The sequence below is a fragment of the Dipodomys ordii genome, unplaced genomic scaffold (genome assembly GCF_000151885.1).
Source record: "Dipodomys ordii isolate 6190 unplaced genomic scaffold, Dord_2.0 Scaffold8, whole genome shotgun sequence".
In the NCBI taxonomy this organism is placed as follows: Eukaryota; Metazoa; Chordata; class Mammalia; order Rodentia; family Heteromyidae; genus Dipodomys; species Dipodomys ordii.
This window is the reverse complement of record NW_012267224.1, coordinates 16,596,810-16,620,020: the sequence shown is the minus strand read 5'-3', so window position 1 is coordinate 16,620,020 and position 23,211 is coordinate 16,596,810. Positions and strand designations below refer to the sequence as shown.

General features: G+C 35.3%; 1 protein-coding gene across 2 annotated transcripts in view; it reads left to right on the top strand.

Moving 5' to 3' along the window:
• Arap2 (ArfGAP with RhoGAP domain, ankyrin repeat and PH domain 2) overlaps nucleotides 1–23,211 on the top strand; it is a 143,953-nt gene that overhangs the window by 18,328 nt on the left and 102,414 nt on the right. For both annotated transcript variants that reach the window (XM_013009096.1, XM_013009097.1), the window contains exons 6-8: nucleotides 10,140–10,209; nucleotides 16,748–16,868; nucleotides 20,027–20,205. In XM_013009096.1, the coding sequence (XP_012864550.1) occupies nucleotides 10,140–10,209; nucleotides 16,748–16,868; nucleotides 20,027–20,205 (370 nt within the window). The remainder of the gene's footprint in view (nucleotides 1–10,139; nucleotides 10,210–16,747; nucleotides 16,869–20,026; nucleotides 20,206–23,211) is intronic.

Genomic DNA, 23,211 nt, shown 5'->3' with positions numbered 1-23,211 from the left:
TTTTTTTCTTCACTAGGAACTTTTAAAACTCTCTGATTATGTTATTATAGCTAAAGAGAAATGCACATAATTATCTAAGAAGCATGTGTTTATTAGATTCTAGGTAGAATGTAAAATTTGTTCTTAGACTGTAGGAGCTATTTTGAGGGCCGTTAGGATGCTCATTAATTAGAAAAATTGAGGATGTCTCATTCTTTATGAAAAATTTGCTGAGCTTTATAAATTCATGGCCCCATGACTGTTACAGGATTCACCGATTGAGGTGGCGTTTGGTATTCCATTACAGCAGATATGAGTAAAGGGGGCAAATAGTATAAATTTGTATAAATTGTATAAAGTAGTATAAAATAGTATAAAAATAGTATAAATTGTATAAAGGGGGCAAATAGTAGATGTATTAAGTTTCACAGCCAAATGCTTTCTGTTACAGCTATTCAACTCAGTAGCTGTAGCATGAAAGCAGCTACCAAAGATATGTGAACCAATGAAAGAGACTGGGTTTCTGTAAAACTTTATTTAAAAGTACAGGCGGTGGCCAAATTTGGCTCAGAACCCTTCAACTGGATTAGATAGTTGACTAAAACTCTTATTATATAATAACAAGTATATCTTATTATATAACAAGTATATCCATCTCTCTTAGAATCCAGATATAAAAGTTTAACCTGGTGAATAGCAAAATAGGAAACCGTTTTCTATGATCCTAATAAGTGTAAACATAACTAAAAGGGGAAGAGTCTTTGTGCAAGAGCACTTGCAGTGTCTTCAACCTAAAATTCTGTCAAGATTTCATTCATTTGCTGTGTGTCTCAAATGTGCTATTTTTCAGTACTTCTGTTCCTCACATAAAAGTGTAAGGTCAAGATGAAAATGTCCCCAATGAGAATCCTTGGAAAAGGAGGTAACTTTGAGCCCAACACTTAATTGGTGTTCAGTAAACTCAGTTTTCTTTTTCTTCAGAAGAAGACTTTTATTGGAGGTGACCATTGATAATGTTAACTTGAGTCTTTGTCAGTTCTTACCTTGACAGAATACCTTATATTTGGTATTTTTTAGAATTGTTACTAAAGTACATAGTGCTTTAATACATAATTTATTAAAAAATGGCAACTTCCTTTCATCTTCTTTACAAGAGGCAGTTAGCTTCAGGTTTGTCATTTATTTGTGTATTTAATTGAATTTACTTTTAATTTAGTGCTGCTGGCGCTCTTCTGCTGAGCCACACATTTAGCCTATGTATTTTATTCTGATTTTTAAAACTTTTCAGTTAATTATAGATGTACAAGTATGAAGATTGTATTTGTTTTTGCCACCAATTTCTTCTAGCATAAACCCCATTTTTTAAAATATGGTTATTTGAAATACTTGGATTGTATTTGTTAAGTTCTGTACTCTGATGACTATAAATGCTATTGTTACATAGCGGTCTTTCCAAATCTATCTTTGTATGCTTTCTAGTGTTTAGTATACATGTTTGAATCATGTAGCATAGAAAATTAGATTTGCTTTCATTTACAAGTTCTATTTCTGGAGTTAAAAAAAATCACTGATTTTTTTGTTGTTGTTACGGTGGTGGTTGTTGGCTTACCTTTTTTTGATGTGCTTGTTTGTTTGTCCAGAGATTCTTCCTGGAAGTATAAATCTCTGAAGTAACCAAAGGAGTAACTTGCCAGTTTCATCACCCATAGCCTCCTAAGAGAACTCATTTATTAGGCTGGTTGTTCCCAGTCCTGTTGCACAACAGTCACCCTGCTTTCTTCCGTATTACTGTCGGGGGATTTTCTATGCATAGCTCTGTGTTTTTATTTTCCCTAAATCTCATATCATTATCTCTCTGTTCCCATCCCATCCTTTGTTTGAATAAAGCAGAGCTTAAATATTCCTGAGAAAATATAGATGATATATATATATATATATATAGACCATACCTGTTTTTCTTTTTCTCCTTCTCCTCCTCTTCTTCTTCTTCCTCCTCCTCCTCTTCTTCCTTCCTCTTCTTTTTTGTTGGTCGTGGGGCTTGATCCTCAGATCTCAGCTTCTTGAGTACCTAGGATTACAAGCGTGAGCCACCAGCACCTGGCTTCTGATTTTCTTTTTCTAACCAGGTATATTGATAATTTATCATGTGTGACAATCTTTATCAGATCAGAAACCCATGGTCTTCTAGATCCCTAGTGTACTGAATTTTGTTTTATTTATTTTGATGGCACTAAGGTTTGAATTCAGGGCCTTGCACATGCTTGGCTGGCTCATGGCAGCTGCTAATGCTGAACCACTTGAGTCACACCTCCACTTCTGCCTCTCTTGCTGATTCATTGAAGGAAAAATGTCTCTTGTTTGTTCAAACTTGCTTTGAACCTTAATTATCAGATCCTAGTCTCCTGAGTAGCCAGGATTGAAGTATGACTCACTGGTCCACGCTTCCTTTAAGGTTTCAAAGATAGTTCCTAGCCCTTCTTCTTTCCAGATTTGTAAATGTTGTTACTGTCATCTCTGTGGATCAGTGCTGGTTTGAAGGCATGTCTTTGTATTTTGCAGAGTTATGAAACTAAATGTAGATGCTTAGTTGATCATCTTCACTTGGAGCTAGTTCATGTTAGAAGATGGCTCTATAGAAGAAAGAGATGCAAATAATACTGATTTTTGTATACTGCATTCAGTAAATGGTAAGCCATATGTGAGATTTAAAATAAAAAATAGCAGTTGCACTTTAAATTCAGGCTGCACATAACTGCAACAGCATGGGGTAGACCTAGAAGATGCTGTGCTAAGTAAGATATGCCAGGAAGAGAATAGTTAATCTCATAGAAGCGAGAAGTACAATAATGGGTACCCAAGGCAGGGGAGAGCGGAAACAATGGAGAAAGCTTAAGAAGCGTGAGTTCTGGTTTGGTGTCATAGAAATCTCAGTAATATTAACAATAATACATTACATACCTTAGAAGAGATGCATTTGAACAAATATAGAAGTTTAAGGTGATCAGGTGCTCATTACCCTTGAGTTGGTGATTATCTAATAAATACAAAAGTCAAAACATCCCATTGTGCCTATGAGGTATGAACAAATAGCAGATACTAGCCAAACAAAGAACAAATACTAAAAATAAAATTTGGGTTTTAACACTGGCCCTTGGAACTTGGTATTAAATACTTCCTTCCCTCCTCATTTGAAGGGTTCAAAGTTGGGTTTGAAGAGAAGTTATATTTTGTGCTTGTTTTGTCATTCATTTAGTTCTTGGCAATTGTTAGTTATTTGCTTCAAAGTACACTTCAGTAAAATACTGCCATTTCACTGAAATACTGGTTTATTTCCTTGCTCTTGACTCTATATAAAAGATTTCTAATGCAGTATCATTTAGTAGCTTCAGATTTCAAAGAATAATAAGAAAACACATTAAACTAATTAAAGATCATTTTATTAAATTAATAAACATTAAGGTATTAAATTAATTTTAAAGTTATTAAAAATGGTAGGTAAAAAGCAAAAATCTAAACTTTTTGAGATTGTAGTCAGAGTAGATGAGAAAATAAAATAAGCTAGAATCCTTTAGGATTATGCAAATAAGGAAGGTAAATATGGAATAGCATGTTGAGGATATCCTCTCTTTTTTTGAGGTTATTGAGAGTAAGCGAGAAATGCATATCTGATGACATATATACCATCATGAGTAGACACTATTAATTTGAAATAGCGCCTTTAAGGTTCATTCCAGTTGGGGGATTTTAAAGGTGACAATTCGGTGGCCTCTGTCACCTTAAATTAATACTGTCTTTTAGCATGCTTGTCCGGTTTTGGGACATTTTAACATTTAAGAACATAGTCTTTAGAAAGATAACAATAACTGGTGGTCCTTGGGAATGAAAGCAAACTGGAGGGCCTATGTAGGAGCACTTCACAAATACAGATGTAACTGCTGTGTGTACACTGTTGTTAAAAAGAGGTTTTAAGATACCCATTTGGAGGCAACCAAACTGACACCAGGTGGTGAGGCTGTTTTTATGAAAGCTGTTGAAACTTTACACCACCTGCCCTACCACAGCTCCAGGGAAGAGTTTGTAGAAATCCGTTCAATAATACTACACAAGCCTTATAAATTATTCTTAAAAAGCTTCTTAAAGAAATGTTTCCCTTCAGAACCCTAAAAACAAAATAAGATAAAGCCCAGGCTAATGTGTTTTTCTGTCTATCTTACCTTTTCTTTTTCCTGGAGGAATTCTGAAACAGTTTGCCAAATTGAACTTGCCTATAAAATGTGTGGAGGAACTCACCTGTAAAATGTGCGGAGGTTAAATGTTTTTATTTCCTAAAGGTATTTCCAGAATGCTTTGCCATCGAGTGTACTAGAGTCTTTCTGGTGTGGTTAGCCTTGACGGCCCAGTACACTCTCTACTTGTTCTGTGTCATTGGGGGAAATTATGTAAACAAACAGTGGCTCTGGTCTTCCATCAGGAGTGTTGAGGATAATAATATTACTTGTCTCTGATGATCGTATGGAGGATTAAATGAGTTACTGACTGTACACAGTTTGTCACAGGGCCTGTAACAAAGCACTGGGTATTATTATGAAAGTGATGACTATTTTGCATTGGCAAATATAGTTCTTTATTGATTGAAGCATTACAGTTCTTTTTAATGCTGTCATCATTGTTATTTCACGTTGAATCTGTATCACATTATTGCAGCCCAGGTTCTGCAATAGGCTAAGTGGTTCTGCCTTTTGTACTTTGTCTTTTTGTGTTATAGATGTTCATAGGTCAAATTAATCAGATAAATAACATGTAAAAGTCTAACTTCAGTGAAAACTTTAAAAGTACTTGAACAATCCCCAATAGCATGTATTTTAATCATACTAATTCCACTGGAATTAGTTGTCCAATGCCTAGGATATGTGTATTAATAAAGGAGAGAAACATTTGTCACTGTCATAGAACAGTTCCTAAAAATTTAGTGTTCCGCCATATTTATTAAACTGAAAGCTTTCTTTTTTGCTTTGATTGAGAGTGCCACCATATAGCCTTCATGGACCTAGAACTAACTATGTAGCCCATCCTTTTCTAGAACTCTCTGTTCTCCTACCTCAGCAAGAATACTTTGGAGAGTGCATCTGCCAGTGTACCTGGCCAAAATAGTTTAAAGTTTTATATTAGAATATTGAAGCAAACTACTTCTCAAGCTCTTTTTTAATTATACAGAGGACATTTTGATTAATTTATAGGATTTACAGTGTTAACTCCAAATCCAATGATAGGAGGGGAAATAATACTGCAAGGAAGGATAAATGGGTCTAAGTTTCTGTCTTTAATAAACCAATTTTTATAATTCAATTATGATGTTCATATGCAGCAAATAGTTAATTGAATGTTGACACATTTAATAAGCAACATAGATTATTCATTGTTTATGTAAATTAAATCTAAGAGACATTTGAAGTTAATTATTTTTATATTAAATAGGGAAGTATTAAATGCACGTTACATAAAAAAATACAGTGTGTGACAAACATTGTATTTAAGAAGTAAGACAGATGTGTACATTGTGAAATAGTAATATTAACCAAAATAATGATAACAAATGTTACCCTATTTTTGGTTATGAGACCACCTACCATCTATTTTTCTTAGCAAATTATCTGTATAAAATATCTTACTATGGTAAGACAGACTTACATGGTCATCAGATTTACATTGCATTTCCAAAATTGCTTCAATTGAACATTTGTCCTTTTGACTAACACCACTTATATGTGTAATGTTAAACTATCAGACTTGTAAAAATAGAGTAGAATTGTAGTTACCAGAAACAGTGGAGTAGAAGTATTGGGATATGTTGGTTAAATCTTTTTAAATACAGAATATTTTAAATTATATTATATTTGATAGTTTTTCAACTTTCTAGAATAGATCATCATTTTCCCAATAATGATCTATGTTCATAAAACTTTGATTCTGACTTAATAGAAACACTGTAGCATTTGAAAATAAAGCAAAAAATGAAATTTATGGTAAAGTGCTATAAGAATTATAAAATATAAAATTGAATATGCATTTTCCACTTAAATCCTTTCATTTACTAGATATCTACTAAGCATATTTTATATACTAAGACCAGTGGTCCTTAGTGACTTTATATAAACATAACAAACGCCATCTACCTTCAAGCATCTCAAATCTAGTGTGGGACATGAGAAAAACAAAACAATGTATAATTATGTTTTGGTATGTTTAATTAATGTGAAGAAATGGAGCAAGAGAATAAGGATCTGTGTGATTGGAGGAAATGACCTTTAAGCTAAGAACTGGAGGAAAGAAAGGATCCTGCTATGTCAGGAGCTAGAGAGCACTTTCCAAAGTACAGAAAATGGGAAGACTATGGGGCAGGAAAAGGTCTAGTGATGACAGTGGGGCCTGAAGGTATTGTTTGAAGAGTTTGAATGAATATCAGAATGAATGAATGATTATCAAAAGTGACATTTTGGTGTAAGATTGCAAAACAGCTTAAACTATAGAATGGTGTCTCTTTGCTTTGCTACATTTATTTTTTTATTTTTTTAATTGTGAAAATACCATACAGAAGGGTTACAATTACATGGGAAAGATAATGAGTATATTTCTTATCAAGCATTGTTGCCTCCTCTTTGTTTCCCCTTCCCATCCCTTCCCTTCTCCCCCTCCCCCTATCCAGCCTTTCCCCTCCCTCCCCCCTTAGTCAAAGTCATAAAGTTCGTTTTTTGACATAATATCTTGTACATCTTATTGTTGCCATGAGTCCACCTGTATCCCTTTTTAAATCATTTGTTTTTTCCCTTCCCCTCCACAAATTATACTGACAACAAATACAGTGAAAGCAGGGGTTATACCGTGGGGGAGGGACATACAAAGCAACACAGAAATCATCTTATAAATATGTTAGAAACAATTGCATGAAGGCAAAAACATTTGAATATTTTTATACCATGTGCTTCTTGTTCTTTTCTTTTTCTTCCCACCTTGCACCTTTGCACTGTCTCTATCTGTATCTCTGCTCTCTATAGTTCGATAGCAGAGTCTCTCTGTGCAACCTAGGCTGGCTTCACACTTAGCCTCCTTCTTCCTTTGCCTCTCGAATGCTAGAATTATAGATGTTCACAAACATGTCTTGATCTCATTGCTTTTCTATTTGGGATGGGATTGTCATCTTTAATTGTTCTCTCCTTGATTAAGAGAGAGATTTAATTTAAAAAATACTGAGTTTAAAATCAAGCACATTTAATGGTTAGCTGACATTGAGAAAATTCAAATGGTTGTGAGCATTTTTTTTTAGGCCTTGAGATTCATAGCTTCTGATTTTCTTTGGCTTTTTCAAAGATACAAGAGTAGGGTATGTGCTTAGCAGTACAGTGCCAGAGAGGGAAATGTAGCTCATCAGATGGTAGCATCTTTGATCTCTATGCCTAAGAAATGCTGAGCTATCCGGCTTCTTTCTTACCTCTCATTTACCAGCAGACATAATTACTAGCTCCTAGAAGAGACCCCGGACCTCACAACTGCTTATGTAAATTGTAGTAGAAGTCTACAGATCTTTATGACTCCATGTAGCTGCAATTATGCTAAGCTGTTTTTATTTGGTATTTTGGCAAGTAGAATTTAATTCTGAGTTCTTAATGGTTTTCCTCCCTTTCTTCAAGCATTATTTTAACAGATTAAATAGAGGGCTTTGTTTTTTGAAATACCTTTTCCATAGTTGGAAAAAGACTGTGTATAATCATTTATTCAACAGTTTCTTGTTTTTAGTGCCATATTTATTACTGTCAGTTGTCGCTCAAAATTGGCCCTTGTGAAGTATCAGGAGTGAGAGAATGCTAGTAAGCAAGTGAACAAGTTTATTTGACCAGAGATTGTGTTGAGTGCGAGGAGATAAGTGGAAGTTGCTTTGAGATAGTATAGCTTTGTGATGAGTTTTGATTGGGTCTTCAGGAAAGTAGTTTATGTGTACATGGTTTAGGAATAATCCTGAAAGATAAGAAGTTAATCGGGGGAAGATGGGGGACATAAGGGAGATGCTTGTGGCCACCATCTCCCTCCACACACGATGATTAGTTTTAATTTAAAATGGGATATTCTACGAGCTGCTGAGCTATTAACTTACTGCCCTAGGTGGTACAGAGTAGATGGGTCCCTAACCAAAAATCTTGATTTACCAAATTATGGTGAGGATAGTGTAATAAAGTACTTGCCTGCCTTTTAAGTATGGCAAAGATAAACATGGAATGAGTGCAAAGTGATCATTTATGTATTCATGTATAATTATAGCGTGTTTGCTTAATATTGATTTCTTTACCTTTTAACTTTTGATGAAAGTGAAAACCAATGTCTCTAACACGGCTGCAGTGTGAAGAAGAGACACTGCACACAGGCCAAGGGAAGTTTCAAGAAACAAAAAGATAAGGGAGATCAGGCCTGGGTGGTCAGTGTGGTTAGATGGTGTTAAGGTCCTTCAGTGTTCTTATTACTTCATACCTAACTCTTTTCTTCTATCTGTACTAAGAAACGTCCTCCATTTGACATGATTTGGTCTAGTTTGACCTCAGGCCCTTACAATTGCTGACCTGGTTTGGGTGGCTCCCTGTGCCTCACAGAAGTATAATATACATGTGACTAGGGAAGCTGCTAGAAGACGAAACTCTTCAGAAGCACGGAAGTTCTCTTTCCGTCTTTAAATCTTTGAAAAGCCACAGGAAGTTAATATCAACTCTTTAAATGTGTTAGAAAACTGAAAAAGGTTAAGGTAAACTTGGTTGGTGTTTACCTGTTTGTTTAGAAGAGACTCTTCTAAAATAGTTTTGTTTCAAGAAGAAGCTAGTTTAAAAGCCGGACATATCCAGATGGTACTGGTCCACACTGAAAGCCACAGAGAGAACAGGATTTCAAAATCAGTGTATTGTCTGAGTTCAGGAAAGGGAGAAGTAAAAAGCAAAACAAAAACAAGCCTAAATAGAAGAGGTTCAGCATTCTTCACTTAGAAACTTAGAACAACTGAGTGTTTTATTTTTTAAGCCTAAACAGGATATTATTATATGATAGTAACAATCTTAAATTGAGTGTAATTTCATACGGTCCTTTTTTAAGAAAAAAATAAACAACAATAATAACAAACATTTAAACACATTTTGAGTGATTGTAAATGATTATATTTTGACCGGGCTTCTGTAGCTTATAATAATCAAAATTAATAATTTACATGCATAAATCCAATTAAGAAATCTTTGCTAGTTCAGAAAAATATATTATTCATTCAGTAAAGCAAAAATCAAGGTACATTAAAATATGTATATGAAACTTAATGAGGGATGGAAGTTTTATGTGTATCTTCATTTAAGCATTGTCTCTATTGCTGGACATGAGTTTAGTGGTAGAGTTTGTGTCATATTCTCGTTTGCATTACACCACCTCACATCTGTGTTTAACAGCATTCTTTTTTTTGGTCGTGGGCCACAACCCTGGGCCTGGACTTTGTCCCTCAGCAATTTAGCTTAAGGCAAGCACTCTACCACTTGAGCCACAGAGCCACTTCCGGTTTTCTGTTGGTTTATTAGAGATCAGAGTCTCACAGACTTTCCTGCCGAGCCGGCTTTGAACCATGATCCTCAGATCTCAGCCTCCTGAGCAGCTAGGATTACAGACATGAGCCACTAGTGACTGGTTTAACAACATTCTTAACAGTATCATTATTTTAGTTGTCTTAGTGAACTGACTAGAAACACTTTATATATAGTTTCTTTCTTTTTATAAAAAAAAATTATTATTTTTTTTGTCAGTTGTGGGGCTTGAACTCTGGGCTTGGGCGCTTTCCCTGCACTCTTCAGGTCAAGGCAAGTGCTCTACTGCTTGAGCCACAGCACCACTTCTGGTTTTTAATGGTTTATTGGAGATAAGAGTCTCACAGAGTTTCCTGCCCAGGCTGGCTTTGAACCGTGATCCTCAGATCTCAGCCTCCTGAGTAGCTAGGATTACAGGTATGAGTCACTGGTGCCCGGCATAGTTTATTTCTTATATACAAGCAACAGACGGGAAGTATGCAACATCATTATGTAACAAATTTGCACTTGAAATCCAAGTTCCTGGGACTTGAATGTAAAATAACAATTTCATATATTTGACAGAAAACGCATGTTTCAGAAGAGATGGGTGAAATTTGATGGCCTTACCATTTCTTACTTCAATAATGAAAGGGTAAGTACATCTTACAGTTTTCAAAAATGCCTTTCAGTGTCCTAAGAATACTACAGGGAGCTAAACAAATAGTTTGGTTTTTAAAAATAGGAGGTAGATCATCAGGATGAAAAGAATTTGCATTTGATAAACTCATTCTTTTCATAATTTTACATTTCATTTTTCAAGCTTATCTATGTAACAATTATATATGGTATGTCTTCAAAACCATAGGAAATGCTTTGAGTGATATAAAGATGAATAAAAAATTGCTTTTGTCACAGAGAGCATTGAGGAATGTTTAGAAGTCAGTTCTTTATAGAAAATGGCGAAATAGGGATGGGTTGATTGCTTTGTATTCTGCAAGTGAGAAGAATCTTGCTGCATTAGATTTCCTTTGCTATAAGCCTTAAAGGACTAGGATATTTGTACATCCAGAAGCAAAGAACAATGAAAAGCTCATCTGGGAAAGGATAGACCATACATAGCATTGATTTTTTATATATATATAAATATATATATGTATATAATACTGCATTTTGGAGATTAAGGCTACATGAAATAGAATGTGGAAGATGAATATAAGGAAGATGGTTTATAGTTAGAACTCATAAAAATCTTATTAGGTGAAAGCATTATGTGGATTGTATGTTCTAAGCATGTATTTTTGTATATATGAGAATGTCCTCATTCTTAATAGCTGTAGACTGAAGTACATAGTGGGTAATGTCATTAGATCTGCCAATGCCTTTCACATATTGAATGGTTATTAATATTTGTAAATGTATACAATTATCTGTATCTAGAGATAGTTAAATCAATTTTGGGGAATGTACAGCCAGCCTTCCCTCAGACTATATATTGGTATTGATTCAACTAACTATGGATCAAAAATATTCAGAAGAAATGGCACCTGTACTGTTCATACACAGACATTATTATCTTATTATTTCATTGATACAGTACACTATTTATGTAGCATTTCAATTGGACAGGGTTAAATAAGTAACCCAGAGATGATTTAAAGTATATAGGAGGAAACATATAGATTAATATTAATACATTATTTTAAGGAACTTGAGTAACTGGATTTTGGTGTCTGAAATATTTCTGGAACTGGTTCTTCCATAGCTTAAAGGGATAACTGTAATTATTGTCAAATATATCTATATATAATAGTTTCATATAATCTAGACTACAAATACTCATATGCTGTTGAATTTTTCTATATTTGTAAATGTATTAATAAAGAGTGGGGAATAATAAATATGCCACATTTTAGTTAACTAAATTAGATAGGTTTTAGCTTAACTTTAGACATTCCCTTTAAAACTTAAAAGATTTAGCCACATTCTCATTGTTTTCTTTATTATTTTGATTTCCAAGGACTATTACTAGTGATATCTGTGGCTCAAACAGCGATTTCTTATATTGCTGTTATAGTCCTGCAAGGCAGAAGAGTACCTGCTTTTCTATAGCAGATACCATATGATTGTATGTCCCACACTGCATATTATAAGGCTGGGGGTAATAGAAGGTTTAAATAAAGGTTAATGTGTTTAAGTAAAGTAGGTTTGGACAAACCTCAACTGTGAGATGGCGGGATGAACATTTTTTTTAAAGCTGGTGTACTGCTTTCCATGCTTTGTCTAATTTGCTTATCTCTTTGAATGTTGACATATTTTCTGTGCCAAGGGTGAGTTCAGTACAGCCTGTATTTCAGGGGATCAGACTGCTACTTTTTCTTAGAACCTGTGTCTTTTCCCTGTTTGATTGAGAAGAGGAAGAAAAACTGTTGAAGAGTAAGACAGGCTTCCGTGTCATGAGGTGTTATTGATGATAATAAGAGAGACTGTCTTGTATCTGTGTCCCACTGGCCTGTTTTTCTGTATCTGTTTGTCCTATCAGAGCCAATCTCAACTGCGGTGGGAAGAAGGGCGCTCATATTTGTAGATATTGATGTAATAAAAAACTTTATATTTCACTGAGTTGTTACAATCCCTCAGCCTAATCTTTATTTTTTCAGGTATTTAAATTGCAGCTTCCTACAGAATTATCCATGAACTGTCCAGGGGATTGTTTTCACTCTAACAAAACACAAAAACACTGGGGTGGGTGTTTCCTACCAGGAAGCAATTTCTGTTATTATCCAGTGTGCACCAGTGTGGTGGTCACAGCTATTATTTTGTCTGGCTGCGTAATTTTAGCTAGTATATGAACAGAGCAGTTGGGTCTTTTATGGTCTAAATGTGCACTTGAAGGTAGTGTGCAGAGATGCCTCTGTCCTTCGTTTGCTTCCACTTCCCTCAATGTTGTCCAATCATGTCTCCATAAGGATTTCTTCATTTTGTCACAGAAAATGGCATCATTCCCAATGCCTTGATACCTTTATCCCCTGCTAAGAAATCTAACTCACCCACATTCCCACTCAGCTGTGAGCAGAATTGCCCTGTGGTCGTTTCATTGTCTGAAAGTGGTAGATAAATGACAGATTTGACCTAGATATCTGTGTGCTATGGCTCAAGGGATGCTTTAAAATTTCTTTCCTTAAGAAACATTTCACACTCTGAAAAATGTAGGCATTTGAGCCTGTTGTCATTTGAGTATATTTTTTTCCCTCTACAGTGTCTTTACCTTTAGTTGTTACAAGAAAAATATAAAATTAATTCTACACTATTGAAAAAAATAACAAGATTTATCTTGGGATCTCATGATAGATTATGAATGAGCAGAATGAGAAGCTACAACATCCTGATGTTAAATTGACATTGTTTTTAGCTTGTTAAATATATTTTGATCTTGTCTAAGGATTTATTTTTCCCTGTTGCTCTAGCAGAAGCTCTTACCTGTTAAATAATGTTGTTAAAGGCATATGGGTTATTATATGTTTTTAAACATTCTTAAAGAAATCCAGTAGGAAGGAAATATCATGTATTCTTATTTCTTTCTGAATGGTGCTGTTTGGATACATATATATTTTTTAACTGAAAAATGGGTTAAAAGTAACATTGGACAAAAACGTTAATTATCTGATTAGGATTTTTTTTTATAAGCTCCTCTAATTCTTATGCAGATAAGAGTTTGGGAACAGATCACCTAGGGATTCATTTGTAAATAATTTTGACACTAAAAATCTCATAGCAAAGAAGTCTTTAAATTTGTCCAAGTAATGCTGGGCCTCTCTGCACATCAGTAGGCTAGTTGACAATGTAGAGGACCCTCCACTCTATAGAACTTTTAGTCTTTTAATTTTGGCTTGACATTACCACTTAAATCTGTTTGCATTTTTAGAGTTTTCCTTTGGTGAACCGATCATGTCATTTATTTACGTATATTTATTTTGGTAATGACTTTTCTGAATAATTCTAGGTTCATCCTGTAGGATATTTGGGCATGTCTTTAACTGTATTTTTTTTTCCATTTAACTTTTCCATAGGTCTTTTTCCTCTTTCATCTGGACATCTTAACCAATGCTGCCTATCAAAATCTCATTCGAACTTCAATCTTGCTTGCTTCCTTCATGAACCTTTCCTTAATTTTCTCTGTTGTGACATTTGTACGATAAATGGCAAGAAGTTTATAAGGAAACACGTTGAAAGTAGAGAGGCAGATCAGGAGAATCTTGCAGTAAGCTGGGCATTAGTCAAATGTATAGGTTCAGAAGTATAAAAGTATATTTTAGAAAATATTATATAATTATTAAATTTTTAAAATGAGTCATTAGATTTTGGTATAGTCATGGTTGATTGGATATGGGAGATAGTCAGAAAAACTTTCTGTAACCCAGATTATAAAGAAAGGTGGCAAGGAAAACAGAAAAATGACTTGAAGACTATTAAGATGGTGTTAATCAAATATTCTCATTCAGTGACCTCAAATATATGAAATGTAACCACCATTTCAGTTATGATGTATAATAACATTACAGTGAAAGTACATGTCACTGTTAACTTAAATCAGGAATATCTACCCACATAACTTTGGGTGGCTTGAGAGTAAAGGCTGGACAAAGCCATTTTCTCCAGTATCGTAAATTTGATGCTGAAATATAACAGTTGAGGAAATCTGTATCAAAAGTAGGTATGAAGAACATTCTTCAGAAGGAAGTGTTGATTTGGGTGACAGGTGATATGGTCTGAAAATTCGAACAAGACCAGTGATGCTAGTACAATTTAGAGCAGGCAAATACTTTGTAGCAAGCTCTAACTGTAGATGTGGAGAGAGTCCAAATTATATGGGTGGGAGTGACCAGCACTTAGCAGAGATTGTTTTAACCTAGTTCAATGATAGACTAGAAGAGTGATATTTTAAGAGACAGGTGTAAGTTGAATGAATTTGATTTTTAATGTTTGATGTACCTCATAGAGCTGTTCAACATATTATTGTTAACTTGAAATAAGTATGTGGGATTGAGTGAAATGGATAGATAAGGAAGAAAGGGTAGCAAAGGAGAAGAGAGAATCAAGGGAAAGGCATTTTCTCATGTAAAGCTGGTATTTGAAATAATGAGAAGGGATTTGCCTTCTTAAGGAGAGATTTAGAAAGAAAAGTCAAATGAGATGAAGGCAATTATTTTGTCAGTATCTTTTATTGGTAGTCTTCTTTGTCTATATGAGGCTGCCCGTTTATCGTCCTAAATTACAGAATAAATTTTCATGTTCAGTTTTGGCTGAAGACATAACAAAGTAAAACTACATGGGGCATTTAAGGTGCTGTTACAGAATGGACGGGACTTTGATGGACACATACTTTTAAGAATGACAGGTTGGAGGAGAGCTAGTGAGGGAGAAGAAATTGTTAAAGGGCTGGGAAAGAATACCAGGGTGATGCAGACATCTTAAGCGTTTGCTGACACTGTTCTTTATCTTTCTGCTTTGGCTCCAGGTTATGGCAGGGAGGATTATGAACTTGACACTTACTGTCTGCATGCAATAGTTTTGTCCATTTAGTACCTCTCCTCTCCAGTTATTTTGGATACTGGAGCATTGCTCTTAATGTGGATAATGCTAGATAACATGTATAATACTGTGGAATGAAATAGAAGAAACTGTTTAAGGAGATGTCCACACTTTTTTCCTGGTATTCAGGACCTTCCATCATGTGACCCTTTTGCATGTTTTCAGCTTCATCCAGTTTGACTCTCTATTGCATGCTTGACAAGTTCCTACATCTTATTTTTCTTTTCTACCCTATTATTCAGTTTTTTAAAAAAACTTTCTCTATTCACTCATCACTTACCTCAAAGTTGAGAGTTGTTTTTAGTCATAGTAAAATGTCACTGTTTGTAAAAACACTATGAATCTTTTAAAGGAATTGAGAATTTCCATCTTTGTATTAACACATCCCTTAGTTTGAATTCAGATTTAAGTTATTTTCTTATTACATTGCTGGTTTTACCTTTTGAGTTTCCTTGAGTGTTTCAGGACCCTCTGAATTTTCTAACACAGGGTCTAGTAAATATTATACCTTAAGTAAACAGCTCAGATTGTGGGATGGTATTCATACCAATTGATTTAGGAGGATCTAGGAAATGAAGATTGAGAAAACATCAGAATCTTGGAATGATTTGCTTATACAAAATCATAGTATGTATTAGTCAATGACAAGCAGCCATATCCATCATTGTAATATTATATTTATTGTCTTTAATTTACAAAGGAGTATAAAACAATTTATGAATATAATACATCTTGGCCAGTACCTTCTCCCTCCTCCTTCCCCACCTAACCTCTTCCCTTCATTTTCTGAATTTTGCAGGTATGCATTGAATTTTATGGCTACATTCTCCGTTTCAGATCCATTCAATTCCACTTTTTTATTAATTGGGGAAAATTATTCATTAGGAATTAGTAGGCTACACTGATTAAAAAAAAATAAGCAGTTTTTGTGGGTATTTTTTGTCCTCAAAATGAAGTTGCAGTAGTTTGGAAATCCAGTTACAGTACCTGCTGTGGCCAGCAGATGCCTGCAAACACCATGAAATCATTCTGACCAGATAGTTTTAAAGATTGCTGGCTGCTGCTGTTTGCAGCTATCTTATTCTGGCCAAGTAAGACTGTGTTAGAATCTGTCTTTTAATTCCAGACAAAGAGAAAATTAAATAGGCATTTCTCCTAATAGAAAGAGATATTTAATAGATTTCTTTTGGGGGTATAAAAGCAATGTATCTGTATGTCATTTTAAAAATTAAGATTGAAATCATTAATGAGAAACAGTTGTAAATATTGTGTCTTTTTTTTGTTTTGTTTTGTTTTGTCGGTTGTGGGGCTTGAACTCTGGGCCTGGGCGTTGTCCTTCAGCTCTTCAGCTCAAGGCTACTGCTCTACCACTTGAGCCACAGTGCTACTTCCGGTTTTCTGGTGGTTTATTGGAGATAAGAGTTTCATGGACTTTCCTGCCCGGGCTGGCTTTGAACCACAATCCTTAGACCTCAGGCCTCCTGAGTAGCTAGGATTACAGGTGTGAGCCACCGATGCCTGGCTTAATTTTTTTTTTTTTTGGATAAGATCAGAACAATTTCATTTTAATGTGCTGTTATCTTTTTCTCTAACCAATATAGGAGATGTATTCAAAGGGAATAATTCCCATCTCTGCTGTATCTGCAGTACGAGCTCAAGGAGACAATAAGTTTGAAGTTGTTACAACACAAAGAACTTTTGTTTTCAGAGCAGAAAAAGAAGGTAAGATTATTTCTTTTCCTTATAAAAATATCATCATTAATTTCTCATGAGATTAATATGTCAGGTAAAAATAGAAATGTGAAGAAGCTAAATATATCAGAATAATTTGCATTTTAAAGTTAATTTTGAATGCATTATTGTTAGACCTGAATAAATTGAATTGCTATTTCTTGTCTGATCACCATTCTTTATGCAAAACATATGTAGTGAGGAGCTGTTAACTATGTGAGTCCTAAGTTATAGTTTTACAGTAGTGAAAATCTGTAGCCTGAATTCCAGAATCCTATTCAGATGCTTAACTGACATCTCAACATGTGTGTTTAATCGCATCATAAACATCAGTTGTCCAAATTGTTATTTCCATGCACTCCACCAAATCTACTTTTCCTTCCTCAAACAAACGGAAGCTCCAGGTGCTTAGGCTGTGAGCTGGTTCTTGTTTTTAAATATTTCTGTCTTTTCATGTTTCATATCCAATCAATCTTGTCAGTTGACTCAGAAAATATGCCCAGATGCTGTCCAGTTCTCAGCATCTTCTCTGCTGACCCTACGCTGCTACAAGCAATCACTCCTGTCTGAATTCTGTTCTTCACCACCCTTTGATTGACTACAGTCATGCTGTCAGTACACCTGTCATAATAATCATTCTGCAAGAAAGATGCCAGTCCATTTCAGAGGTTCCACTCTTTCCATCTATTTTTATTTTACTTTAATTTTTTATTATATATAGTTATTGTAAAGATGATGTACAGAGGGGTTACAGTTATTAAGCCAGGTAATTAGTACATTTGTTCTTGAACTGTATCTCCCCTTCCTTTCTCCCAGTTTTCCCCTCCTGTCTCCACCCATAGTTCATTTTCCATTCTACAAAGTGTCTAGTGAGTACCACTGCTGTATTTGTTCACCCTTTGTCCCACCTTTCCTGTGTCTCCCCTTACCCTCCCCCAAACATATAAACTTACAAACAAGACAGATACATTTTCAAACAAAGGTAAAGAAAACAGCATCAAAGAAAAAAAGAATACCTCGTTTCCATTTCTTGGAATTCATTCAATGCCTATTATTTTATGTTCTCATATGCACATAGCAATTGAGCCTTTGTGATTCCCCTCCTAAGAATATCCTCCTTTAGTGAACTCAGGGCCTGGGTGATGTCTTTGAGCAAGGCTAGTGCTCCAAGAGTTGAGCCACAGCTTCACTTCCCAGTCTTTCCATCTAGATGCTTATGCACTGAAGACCTGAGGCAGTTTTGTTGCTTAGTTAGATTCTCTCACTTCCCTTGGCCAAGATACTTTACCAAATTAACAATTATTATGAATGATTTATTACTGTTTTTATGAAAATGCATCATACATATTCAAAACTGGTTTTGGGGGGGGTCCGGTCATGGGGCCTGAACTCTAGGCCTGGGCACTGTCCCTCAGCTCTTCAGCTCAAGGCTAGCACTCTACCACTTGAGCCACAGCACCACTTCCGGCTTTTTTCTTTTTGCTTATGTGGTGCTGAGGAATGGAACCCAGGGCCTGATGCATGCAAGGCAAGTGTTCTACCACTGAGCCACCTTCCCAGCCCCGCAGAACTGTTTTAATATACTGATTCTGTGAGTTCTTTTGTTTTCAGTGTAAATTGTCTTAATCTTTAACATGTGTGCTTCCTGTCAATTGTCTTTATCTTAAATATCGTAATCATGTTTCTTCCTTGTTAATCATTCTTGTAGTAAAAAAAATGGAATTCCTTAAACAGGAAGTGCAAATCCTCTAGCAACATTTTCTATTATTTCCTTGTGAGTTCAAAACTATGTATATTCATCCAAGTTAGCTCCTCAGTGCAGATGTTGGCTTTTCCTGTCTTTATTCTTGTGTTGTCCTTGCTCAAGATCCTGATCTGATTTTCCCTCTCCCACACTCCATTTTTTTCTTTTGTATTGCTACTCATTTTAGAGACTTACCACAAATGCTTCTCCCAAAACCTTTTTCTATGGTGTCAAAAACACCATATGTACAAGTTCATACATTGGATAGTTCTAAATGGTCCATTTTTAATACTGGTTGCTATATGTCCTTCAGCAAATCACTTACCTCAGTGATTTGCTGAGTGACTGATATATTATTTGATAGTATTCATATGACAATTGTACTCTTCCATGCCTAGTTATGTGTCTACATCTAACTTAATAGTGTCGATTGCTGTTTAGGAAAGACATTGATTTCTTGTGCTGCCTGACTCCAGTGTATTGTACATAACTGAAGGTCTCTTAGCATTTGTTGGAGTGGTAGTACCAAGTTTTAATTTACTATTTGGGATATGTAGTTGCTGTGAGCGTGGAAAATAAGACAGAATATCAAGGAAGGTCTATGACTTTCTGTGTTTTTGAGTGACTGACTTGCCATAGGCAGTCTATTAATTGTTGAACAGCAAGACTATTTTCATGTATTACAAAGAGTGTGTGCATCACTTTTGCACAGCTGTGACTAAATACTTGACAAAAACAAAGTAGGTAAGATTAATTAATTAATTTATTTATTAAGATTTTTCATTGCATGGCCACTTGGCCCCCATGGTAGGTAGAGAAGTTCTTTTTACTGCCTTGCTAAAAAGGGGGGGGGGAGGAGAGGACAAAGAAAGAGAGAAAGAGAAAGAGAGAAAGAGGGAAAGGAAGAACTGTATAAACTTAGTGACATCACCTCATTTACCTGCTTCCCCAAGGTAGGTCCAAAGTTTCTTAACTTCCCAGAATAGGGCCACTAACTGGGGACCAACAATTTAATGGAGGACATTTTATGTTTGAACCATAGCAAAGGAAAATTCCATCTTATGAATCATCTAAGAGAATACTTCTTGATCTTTAACAAGAATTAATTCACCCAAAATTCTTTTTTAATGTGCAAATTCTAATTCTTTAGGTCTGGAGCAGGCCCTGAGATTTTACATTGTTTGAAAGCTCCAGAGGGAAGCCAGTGGTACTGCTTTGTGGGCAAATAAGTGTTTTTAATTTTTCTGGCGGAGAATTGGGATATTAGCCCTGCCTGCAACAGCACTTAGAATGTGTTTGTGGGAAAGAATTGTGAATTATCTGTTTTAAAGCAAGCAAAGTCCTGTTGATGTTTCTATGCTGTATAAATTAAGTATAGATATATTGATTTTCTTCTATTTTTCAGAGGAGAGAAATGACTGGATCAGCATACTACTCAATGCACTGAAATCACAGTCTCTTACTTCTCAGTCTCAAGCTGTTGTTGCACCTGAGAAATGTGGCTATCTTGAACTAAGGGGTTATAAAGCTAAAATTTTTACTGCATTGAGGGGAAGTAATGTGTGGCTCTGCAAAAACGAACAGGTGAGAGCACCGTTACATGACGGAAAAGTGCTAGTCTTTGTTTATAACAACAACTGTGTTTTGGTTAGAGTTACTGTGGCTTTTATTAATAGAGTCTTGGCTTTTGCATTGAGTAATTCACTAAATATAACAAAGACAGTGGTTGAGTTTCCTGTGTCAGGAAAGTATGTCAAAATTTGAGTCTGGACATGATCATTTTTAAGAAACCAAAAAAGATTAAATAGTTGAAAATAATTTTTGAAGTGTATTTCTTAGTTTAAGTAACACAAAATTACATGGAAGAATAATTAAGAACCAATTAACCATTACAGCTGTTGAAGAAATAGGCCCAGTTCTGCACCTGTTAAGCTGCTTTTATTTTTGTGGTAGAAAATTATAGAGTGAAAACAGGTAGCATATTTTCTTGAGTTTACATGATTTTATTGATTTGTTTTTGGGTTTTGAGCATATGTGTTGCTTCTGGGGAAACTGCTTTACTGAAGACAAGTGATCTCTCTATGTGTGTACGTGTGTGTGTGTGTGTGTGTGTATGTGTGTACAAACTCAGTTACAGGCATACACACATTCATTCACATAGCACATATTCAGAAAACAGCATTGAATTATTGGTTATTGAATTTGAGTTACATGAAATACCCAATGGGAAATTTAAGTATTTTTCAGGAGACTGATGGCGATAATAAACTTTTGCAAGTCCTATTTTCTTTATTTGATTTTATTGACTATTTTCTCTAATTATTTTTGGGCTACAATATGTAGAAAATTTTCCTTTACTTCTTTTTGGGAATGCTTTCTTCTTAGTCATCAGACCTGTTATATATTAGGTGCTTAGTAATTAATTATTTGTGCAGTTAAACTGTGTGGTTTAGATGTTTGATCTAAGACAAACTCATTTTATGATTAATTATAATGGGGAAAAGTAAAATGTTATTTTCATAAAAAAACACCAAGATTATCAACTCAAGAAAACACACAGTATTTGGGAAAAAAATTAACTAGAGATTTTTATCCAAGGCATCTTCTGAACTTTAATGTGAACTTATTCATTAAATTTTTTTGGATAAGATTTCTTAGCCAATTAACTATGGAAGGCATCATTGAGCAGTGTCAACGTGCTAACAGCATGGATGGTTAGCATATTCCTAAAAAAGAATACTGATGTGCAGCTTATTAATGTGTATAGACTGAAAAGATTTTAGTCTGTGAAGGTAGGTGATTAAAACTTTCCTTATTGGAGTGCAGGTTGCAAATGAATAATTTGCATGTAGTTGTGTGGAAATTTCTGTCAAGCTGAGGTTTTAATCTTTTACTTGCAATGAGTTCTGTCGCTCATATGAACTGATCTTATTCTCTGAAAGTAAGACTGATATTCTTATTCTCTGAAAGTAAGACTGACATTTTGTGACCAGGAACTTTTTATATGAACTTATCATCAGTACTAGTAGTTGAACACACCTTACATAATAATTGCCACATGTTGAGTGCCAGGTATTGTGGCAAATGGTTTGTAAATACTTCCTTTGAGCCTTCCCTACAAATACATAAAGAAGATATACTCCTATGTTTTTGTATAGACAAGGAAAGTTAAGATTAGTTTTTCTAGAGATTACAGTTTATCATGCAGTATTTAACTCAAAAGCAATCCTCTAAACTTATAAAGAATCTGAATGCTAGCTTGAACTCAGGGATTGGGAACTATCCTTGAGCTTTTTATATCCAAGGCTACCACTTGAGCTACAGTTCTACTTTTGGCATTTTTGTTGGTTAATTGAAGATAAGACTCCTACAGACTTTCCTGCCTGGACTGGCTTTGAACTGTGATCCTCAGATCAGAGCCTCCTGAATAACTAGGATTACAGGTGTAAGCCACTGGCACCTGGCTTCCCCTCCCCAATTATTGTGAAATAATGAATTTGTTGCCCATACAACTTAATGACATGAAGATAATAAAAGTAAAGAAATTGAACTATACCCTTCTAACATAGGCATTATCTTCCGTTTCCTTTCCTTTACTATATACCTCACTTTACAAATTCACTTTGGTCTTTCCTTCAGTGCTAGTAAACAGGGTTTGAGGTGGAAGGGAAGCATTATAGCATATGTTGAAAATTACTGAAGATTGGAATGGGATTGATGATTGGAATGGGAAGTTATAGTTAGGGGTTGTCACTCTAGCTCTGCCACCTAATTGGCTCAGGTAATTAAGTTTATCTCTGTAGATTCAAATGGTGTCATGTTAAGAAGGGATGTAGATCACTGTCTTAAGGCTACTGTATAAGCTGCATGCTGGCGTTTTACATTTCTGGACTTATTACAAACCAGTTGATGGAGAAGTTTGGGGAATGAGGTATTGGAATTAGCATTCATGAAAAATACCCCAGCTGGTTTTAGAGATATGTGGTTTTTTTTTTTTTTCTTGTCGGTCATGGAGCTTGAACTCTGGGCCTAGATGCTGTTGGTTTATTGTAGAAAAGAGTCTCATGGACTTTCCTGCCCAGGCTGGCTTACGAACCACGATCCTCAGATCTCAGCCTCCTGAGTAGCTAGGATTACAGTCATGAGCCACCTGTGCCTGGCCTGAGATATGTAGTTTTAAAGCCATAGTCCATCAAATACTGATTTTTACTGACTGAACATTTGGAAACATGTACATATAAATATGTAAATGGAAAGTTAAGACAGTTGTTACTAGTGGTAGAGTTGTAAGGGAATTCAGTGGTGAGAAACAGAGAAAACACATTTTGAGGGGTGGAATCAGGAGTCTTTGTTGGAGAGCTGGCTACTGCAGGTAGACTCTTGTCACAAGACCTGCAGCGCTTTGAATACACTTCACACTGTCAGAAATCTGAGCCATGAGAGCAGGAAAGGAAAGAAAGAGCAGAAAAACAATACCAACAAGCCAGATCAACCCCAGTGGAGCTGAAGGGGGGTTCCATGGTGGCCAGAGGAGAGCCAAGAGACAGGAAACATAGAAACATGAGACATGGCATAATGGCGCCTGAGCTG